Genomic DNA, 9349 nt, shown 5'->3' on the forward strand with positions numbered 1-9349 from the left:
GTTAGAGTCACCGATTTTAATAATAGACATTAGAGTAAGAGTCACCGTTTTCAACAATAGACATTAGAGTTAGAGTCCCCGTTTTCAATAATAGACATTAGAGTTAGAGCCACCGTTTTCAATAATAGACATTATAGTTAGAACCACCGTTTTCAACAATAGACATTAGTGTTAGAGTCACCGTTTTCAACAATAGAAATTAGAGTCAGAGTCACCGTATTCAACAATAGAGTTTCATATACATTACAGTTAGAGTCACCGTTTTCAACAATAGAGTTTCATATATATTAGAGTTAGAGTCATCATTTTCAACAATAGAGTTTCATATACATTAGAGTTAGAGTCACTGTTTTAAACAAAAGAGTTTCATACATACATATTAGAGTTAGAGTCACCGTTGCCAACAATAGAGTTTTATATTGTGTATATAAGTTGTTAATGGATATAGAATACGTGGACATTGTGAGAGATTCTCGCATACCCCATAAAATGTTTCTCCCATATGGCTAATATAACGACCCCCTCCCTTCTATATGACCTTACCCAATCCCCTCCCACGGAGGAATGTATTGAGCAATATCTGAGGAGTATATTATCAACCAAAATTACCGACATAAATTTCCCCTGTCATAATATCCACGTATTTTATATCCATTATTAAAATGTTGCTTTACTGTCATTTCTAACCGTTCCTTCTCTTTAAAAAGTTGTCACCCTATATCACATGAAATTAAACTTTTTCTAGATAATTTACGTTAGTAGTGCATAATGGGATAATTTTTATGTAAAATTAATTTTTATTCAACAATCTCAGGGATCTAATGGGATAAGACTGTCTCAACCATGACACTTTGGTTGAGCTTGGACTTCCGAATTAGCGGGAAGTTCACGAGATCAGTTGGCGAACATACAAAACCCCCAATACCAGGAACCATCAAGATTCAACAGCAGGTTTGAATATAGATTTATTGATGAAATTATTTCAAAAGACCTGAAATTACAAGATCAATTAATAAACAGAATAAATATTATTCGTTATCTTAAAACTTTGAGCACTAAAAAAAATCTTTTTCTTTTCTTATGGTTAAAGAATCTTTGGAAACTTTGGCTTTAAAGGAAAATTATTTGGTTTAATAAATCATTGTTAAATGCAACAATAAGGCACATAAAAATTACTAAAACATATATTAATCATAATTAAGTTTCATGCTTAGCTGGCTAAAGCCTTTTTAAAACTACATATAATCGTCCTATACACCATACTTCTTAATCAAATTAACAAATTCTACCTGAAGCTCTTATGGTTTCAAATCCCTGATATACTAGGGTCGTTCGCACACAATGAGACCAATGATAGGCCCAATTTTGTTCTCCGCAATCTTCACACTCTCATATCTCATTCAAAAGTAAAGAACGTGCGCTTCAAAATAAACAAACACTCTATGCCGCGCCACATTATGAAAGGAAAGCCCTAAAAGACGACATTTGCGCTTTGTTTTTGGTTTAATGATAAGGAATTTAATTTCGAACTTGATAAACACAAAGCTTCCTCGAAAAGAGGTTAAGACACACCCCCCGTTTGAAAGTCAAATTAACTTCCTTAACGAGATTCAAGGTTTTTTTGCGCTGAGCACTAGCAACATTTCTCACTAAACTCAACTCACCATAATCACATGAGAATGGCCACATCCCGAAAACGTGACAATTTTGCTCCTAACTAAATGAAACCCCGTGAAATGCATACACAATATTATACTCCTCACTAGGACTCATAATACCTCACATTTTAGGATAGAAGGATGGGGATTGGTTTGTACCATACAACATTCCATGCACATGACAATCACAAGATCACATACACAATCCTAAAATAGATAATCCTATTAATCATGATGTTGTAATATAACAACTATCTAAATAATAATCATTTCATAATCAATAGGTAATAAATCATTATTAATAAATCAATAAGTACCTACGAAATCAGGTTGAAATGTAAATGTAAACAAATAATGGTAAAAATAAAACGAAATAAATCTTAGACAAGAAAATTAAGATTTATAGGTACTTAAAACTAAATTTGTTAAGCATCAAAAAGAGTAGTAAGAAAAAATTTTTCAAAATCCTTGGGCAGAAAGTTTTTCAAACCTAATGAATAAGAACTGTAATATCTTAATCAACAATAAAACTTTTTAATACTTAAAGAATAGCAAAATAATAATATCTTCTTTAGAATTTTCATCGGAATTATGAAAAAAATACCAATTTTTCTTTGTAAAAAAAATATGAGACTTTAAATATGAATTTTCAATCATTCCTTGATCTGAATAAAAATGTTTTACTTGATTGAAATTCATATATAATTTTAAAAAAAAATCTGCTAAAAAATACTTGATTTTTTTTCTTAGAATAAATATCGAATCACGCAACCTCGACACATTTATTCCTTTTTGTTAAACTTTTCAGGTAAGTTTTAAAATGAATTGTACTTTTGAAAAGAAATTAAACTCAATAAAATTAAATTTGAGCATATGAAATAGAAGAATATTTAATCGCATTTCATTTGATTCTTATTTTAGGCATAAAAATAGGCATATGAAAAATGTGGCTTTTTACTAAAAAAAACTCAATTTCCATAAAATAAGAATCAATTATTAATCATAATTTTTAACAACTGCCTGACTGATACAGCATGTTCTTCTAGGGGAGATTTATCTGTCAGTCTGAACAAGACTCTTGCCGTCTTTCTTCCATCCTCAATTCTCGTCACTCGGCCCATCCTCAAACATCTCATCAGCGGATTGGTACTCGTAACCAGAACTACATCTCCATCAGCTAGTGGCTCTGCCATCTCGTCCTTCCACTTGGACATCCGTAATATCTTCGGTAGGATCTCCTGGCGGTAGGCAGTCCAAAACTGGGCAGATAAATCTTCCAACAACTTCAACCTGGAGGAAATTTGGTCCTCCGGTTTCATCGCCACATTGCACAACGGCTGGCGGTCAACATTTCCCAGCAGCTGGCCAGGGGTAATCAGCCGCCAATTCTCCACGTCGTTCGCAGCTTCAATCGTCAGTGGTCTGCTATTCATAATTTTGCTGACCTCCGCCAACAGCACCAGGAGCTCGTTGAAATTAACAGAACTATTCACCAACTTCTTGGACAGCAATCTCTTGGTTAATCCCACCATTTTCTCAGCCTGCCCAATATAATGGTGGGCTCGGGCCGGGATCTGAGACCAAGAAAACTCTACCTGGCTGCCCAACTTCTGCTCTAAAACCTTGCGAGCACCGGATAATTGTGTGCCCATGTCGCTTACTATGATCTTCGGCAGACAATGAACAGCTTCCAACTTGCGCAGGGACAACAGGATACTGCTGGTATCATACTTTTCCAAGGCATCTAACCACAACGCCCCTGAGAATCTGCAGACTACCACGAACACCCACACTTTCTTCGTTGCTGTCTGACTCCTCGTTTTGGCGGCAGCTCTCCTCGTAACCAGCGGACCCATCAGGTCGACTTGCACAGCTTCAAAAGGCCTGCTCGGGACCAACTTGTCAGGTAACACCTCCTTCATGGTAGCACGACATTCCTTAGCCCTCTCAACACTGCAGGGCCAACATTTCTTCACTTCCATGATGGCCAACCTCCTTGCCTTCACAATCCAGCACCAACGGCGGCTCTCAGCTAAAGTTCCACGGACACCAGAGTGAAGCTCAACATGCGCTTCTCTCATAAAAACAGCAGCTAACCAATTACCAGGCTCCAAAATTATTAAACCTGGCATGTCTTCAAATATCATTTTACGGCCGCCAGTAATGGCGTCAATGACTGGCTGTCCTCGACCAACCATTTTAAGAATCCTCATCTCCCTGGTCACATAATTTCCACCGGGACCAACGACAGGCCAGGTCAATGATACTTCATGCACTAATGGATTTAATGACGCATAATTGCCTTTAGCATCATTTATCCACTCATCCTCTTGGCTTCGTGACACAATGAAAAGTTCCGCCGCCGCCATAAAATTGTACAAAGACGGCTTGTACACAGAATCTGCGGCTGCTACATGACTACCAGCGGCTGTAGCCTTACCTTCTTGTCTGCTCTTTAGCTTCTTCAACCAGGTGTTCGCAACTTGCAGGACAGCTGCCATAATACGTTTGGCCTGTCCAAATGATCTCCTGTGCTTAAACCTAAAGACATCTTCAGCGGCTTCTCCGGCAACTTTCATTGAACATAACTTAACCATTTTGGTATTCAACTCCTCTGGGGGTAAAACCTGCTTGACTTCTTCGGCAGTTTTCACCGGCCACGCACTTTCATCCTGGCGCAACCATTCTGGGCCCAATCTGTACCTGGAACCTGGTCCCAAATCTGATACTTTGCAGGTGCTTCTGGTGCCCAAATCTGCAACGTTTTGCGTCCCCGGGACCCATCTCCAGTCATCCTTGTTGGTCGCGGATTGAATTTCTCCAATACGATGAGAATTAAATGTGTTCAACATAGCACTGTTGGAAACTATTTGTGATAAAACACACGATGAATCAGTAAAATACATCACTCTGATAATATCAAAGGGCAAGGCATCTCTGACGGACTTTGCCAGCCTTGTGGACATTTGGCATCCCATCAACTCAAGGCGTGGAATTGACTCACACTTGACCGGCGCAACTCTTGACTTAGTGGCTAGCAGAAACGTTTCAAATCCTTGTCTAGTTGGCCACCTCAAATATGCATTGGATGCATAAGCCTCTGATGACCCATCCGAAAACATCATCAAGGATGGAAGGCCAGTTGGTTCATCCGGAACCACACAACGGTCAAACTCCAATTTAGCGACCTCAGCTCTGTCCTCCAGCGACTGAACAAGTTCATCCCGTAGACTTTTTGGAATGAAATCTTGCCAGCCCAAATTCAGCAAACAGGTTTTCCGCAGGACAAGTTTAATTCTCAACAGAATAGGGCTGCAAAGCCCGATCGGGTCGAAGGTTTGGGCGGCGAACCTGTGGACCATCTTCTTCGTCAGATTCTCGTCCAAGGCGTCCTGGAGGTTGTACAAATCAGCATCCTCTTTCACCTTCCTTCCCTTGACTTTACCATCTTGGTTGACTCTTGTGGCAATGGACAACACATCGGTGGCTGGCTTCCATATCAGCCCGAGAACCTTGGTATGCTGGCAATCATCTCCAGAATAAATGACTTGTTTGAAGGAAAAACTACCTTTGCCGATAATCCTGTCGGCCTCTTTCATCATCTCCTTGGCTTCTGGCTTCGATCCTGCTCCCGAAATAACGTCGTCTATGAAGCTGTGCTTCTCAAGCTTGACTGCAACTGGAATCTGAGGTAACTTGAACTCCTCATCAGGGTAGGTAGGTATTTGTGGCTCCTTCCATAATTCAGGTTTGGCAACAATTTCACTACCGTTTATTTGTCCCTCTCCATACATCTCCTTGACCTCTGCTTCACTCTTTCCGCCGAACAGGCGGGACGTCAACTTCAGGGCTGTAACTGCCAAATTTCCCGCAGCTAACTCGCCGAAATTTACAACTTTGGTCAGGTAAATTTCAAGTGGACCATCTGGCGTCGGGGAAAATAAAACTCTCTTCATCTGGCTGTCGAACTCTGTGGCCAGGATGGAGTTATAAAACTTGGAGATATCCGCGGTTATACCAACCTTGTAACCGCGGAAAAGCATCAAATGATAAAATATCTTCTGCATTGGCGGCGGGCCTCCCAGCATTATGTTATTAAAACTGGTACCCTTGAACGTCAGAGAACTATTTGCACACAATCGCATGGGTGTGGAACTTGAATCCTCCTTGAAAGCAACCACTATTGATGAACAAGACTTAGGTCCTTCATACTGCAACTCTTCAGGCGTGGCTTTTTGGAAAACGCCTCTTCTTATGGCGTCGTTGAATACCTCCACATACATTCCATAGGTACCTTCCTTGACCATCCTGGCACGATCCTTTTCAGCAATTTTGCGGGCTAAACTCTCATTGTAGGGTAAAGTGTGAGGATCTTCAATATAAGCATATTGACCTGTCCACTTGTTGGACTGCAAGTCTAGTGTTAAACCTGCCTCAATTATCCTCTGCCTCTCACGTTGGTCCCAGGTAGTGCCGTCGGCCATAGCCTTGCACTCTTGACAAGCAGTACATCCTGGACAAAGTGCCTGCGGCTGTATGCCAAACGATTCAGACGTCAGAAAGTCTGGCAAAGTGCCTCCACTGACACTGACAGCCTTATAAGCTGACTTTTGATCTCCAGCTCCACCATCAGCACTCGTACAGATAAAACCACTACCAAAAATGGTTCGCCACAACATAGACTGGCCCACTTTCTGGTAGGTTGAAGGAAACACGTCAGGATGTGTATTTCCAATGATGATATCTAAGCCTCCACTAATATATGTAAACCTTTCTGGCGGCATTTTAAATATATCGGCGGCAGTTTCGGGGTGGACCGAGCGCATCTCGTTGGCCCCGCCGAGGGTAGGCATGACAGCTGCCTCAAACTCCCTCAGATTGCCGTCCCTATCCTTCAAATAAAACACAACATTGCGGCAGGAAGACTCACTACCATCAGCTACAGAAATAGTTGTATATCTGCCGGTAGATTTCAGCTTCAACTTGTTGGATAACTTCTCAGACACGAGTGGCAAATTTGCCCCGGAGTCAAACATTACCGTGGCGTGGCAGGTGCCGCCGCCAGGTGCTACAACAGGAACTAACTGAAGTAAGAAGGTACAGGGGCTGGGTGCAGAACTTGACTTGTAAACTGTATTCACACCAGCACTAGCCTCATGGAGTAACCTGGAATGGTATCTGTCGCAATTATTGGTACCACAAACACCAAGCTTATCAGACTTATTACACTTGTCAGCAGTATGGCCGTCACACAAGCAGAGTTCACATAACTTCTTCTGCTGGACAACTTTCTTCCGGTCAACCACATCCATCTTCTTAAACGTGAGGCAACGGAAAATCGGGTGTTTCTCCTTGCAGCTCTCCACAGGACATGCACTGTTCCACTTGGAAGCCTTGCCCTTTCCAGCCTTTCCATTCTTATCGTCGCTGCGGCCAGATACTTGCGCAGCGGCAGCTCTATCACGATTTCTCTTGCCGGCGCCACTATCATAGGACATATCACCGGCCAACATGGCACCTCTGGTCCTCTCCAGCAGTTCAACAATCTTCGGGATGTTTGGTTGGTTCATGCTACCAAGCTCCATCATAATTTTGTCCCTCAAATTTTCAGGGCACTTGTCTTTAAAAATATGAATGAGAGTTAGGTGGTTGTAATCCTTAGCTGCAGAACCAACGATGGCTTCTACCTCCTGCATCATGCTCTTGAAGGTAGCAATTGCGCTAACCACGTCCACAGGTTTATCCACAGGTTTCATCTTGTTCAACTTAGTTAAAATCCTCATGAACCGGCGAGTGTTTGATAAAAACATCTGGTCAAGAAACGCCCATTGTTCATTGTGATCTCTAATCGCTGACACTTGCTTGCGTAGTTCCGGGTTGGTTATCACCTTCTCCATACACAACATCAGACTTAACCTCTGGTCAGCAAATCCATAACCAGAGCATAGATCCTTAAAGACCTGTTTAAAGTTTGGGTAATCCGTGTCAGTACCGTCGAACGACGGCAACAAACTGTTGTCCCAGCGCCCATACTGCGGGTTGGAACTCCGAACATCCACAGCAGACATACTTCTGGAGAGCATGGCAGGTGTCCCACTCTCATCCAGATTAGATGAACGACGTTCCATCTCTCTAAGCCTTCGGTACATATCACGTACTTCTTGGCGCAACTCCACGGAAATTTTAAGCACTCCCATGTCCATCTTCACCTTCTCAATGACGTCAAGGTTCCTGGCGACAGTGCTTGACCTCGCGTCATCTGAATCATTGTCAAGCCAGTACAGAATTTTTGTACACTGCTCCAACGACGCATAAACTTTATCTGCAACAGTTTTCTGCTCACTAGCTTCATCCAAATCACGCTTAAACTCGCGCAGCTCACTAGTCTCCACGGCAGGTTTTAGACTTTTTATTAGGTCAGATTGGTCCTTGACCTCACTAAAAATGTCACGAATTGATTTTACATTCACATTTTCACATGAACTAAAACTTTGGCAGGCTTTTAGATTGTCATAAAACAATTTTAACTGTTCATCAAAAACTTCTAGCCTTTCACTGCCAATAGCGATAGCTCGCTCAATTTTCTGCTTTTTGGTTAGTGGCATATTGATTCACTAGGTACTTATTTCACAGAAAAATTGTCACAGTTTATTGCATCAATAATTCACTAGATGCTATTGATCTCTTGATGAATGCTAACGCCTATTCATCAGATATTTTGAAATTGTCTCAACCATGACACTTTGGTTGAGCTTGGACTTCCGAATTAGCGGGAAGTTCACGAGATCAGTTGGCGAACATACAAAACCCCCAATACCAGGAACCATCAAGATTCAACAGCAGGTTTGAATATAGATTTATTGATGAAATTATTTCAAAAGACCTGAAATTACAAGATCAATTAATAAACAGAATAAATATTATTCGTTATCTTAAAACTTTGAGCACTAAAAAAAATCTTTTTCTTTTCTTATGGTTAAAGAATCTTTGGAAACTTTGGCTTTAAAGGAAAATTATTTGGTTTAATAAATCATTGTTAAATGCAACAATAAGGCACATAAAAATTACTAAAACATATATTAATCATAATTAAGTTTCATGCTTAGCTGGCTAAAGCCTTTTTAAAACTACATATAATCGTCCTATACACCATACTTCTTAATCAAATTAACAAATTCTACCTGAAGCTCTTATGGTTTCAAATCCCTGATATACTAGGGTCGTTCGCACACAATGAGACCAATGATAGGCCCAATTTTGTTCTCCGCAATCTTCACACTCTCATATCTCATTCAAAAGTAAAGAACGTGCGCTTCAAAATAAACAAACACTCTATGCCGCGCCACATTATGAAAGGAAAGCCCTAAAAGACGACATTTGCGCTTTGTTTTTGGTTTAATGATAAGGAATTTAATTTCGAACTTGATAAACACAAAGCTTCCTCGAAAAGAGGTTAAGACAAAGACAATGGCCGATAAATTGATGTGCATCCCCAATGATGATACTCAAAATTACCCCTTCTGTAAATTTAGCTTGGTTATTGAAATGTTTGAACACTCAACTAAATGAGCCAACCAATTAAAATTCACTAACGTTCCCAAAGTTGTTACGCCAACGAATAAGAAAACGTTTTTTCATAACTTTGTGGACTAGTTTAATAAACAGCCCCCCTTCTCTCTCTCTCTCTCTCT

General features: G+C 40.7%; 1 protein-coding gene across 1 annotated transcript; it reads right to left on the reverse strand.

Annotated features, from left to right (window-relative positions):
• Nucleotides 1-952: 952 nt before the first annotated feature.
• Nucleotides 953-8956, reverse strand: LOC145306031 (uncharacterized). The gene is made up of 2 exons (XM_080147962.1): nt 8840-8956; nt 953-8541 (listed from the first exon to the last, which is right to left on the reverse strand). Exon 2 carries the CDS (start codon nt 8261-8263, stop codon nt 2648-2650), a length of 5616 nt encoding a protein of 1871 aa, XP_080004088.1. The 5' UTR covers nt 8264-8541; nt 8840-8956; the 3' UTR covers nt 953-2647.
• Between the last annotated feature and the right edge of the window lie 393 nt (nt 8957-9349).

The sequence above is a fragment of the Acartia tonsa genome, chromosome 14, assembly GCF_053477335.1.
Source record: "Acartia tonsa isolate MP-2025a chromosome 14, ASM5347733v1, whole genome shotgun sequence".
Classification (NCBI taxonomy): domain Eukaryota; kingdom Metazoa; phylum Arthropoda; class Copepoda; order Calanoida; family Acartiidae; genus Acartia; species Acartia tonsa.

Bases quoted from the DNA above. Each gene is read 5' to 3' on its own strand.
- LOC145306031 (XM_080147962.1), bottom strand. From the start codon at position 8,263: ATGCCACTAACCAAAAAGCAGAAAATTGAGCGAGCTATCGCTATTGGC.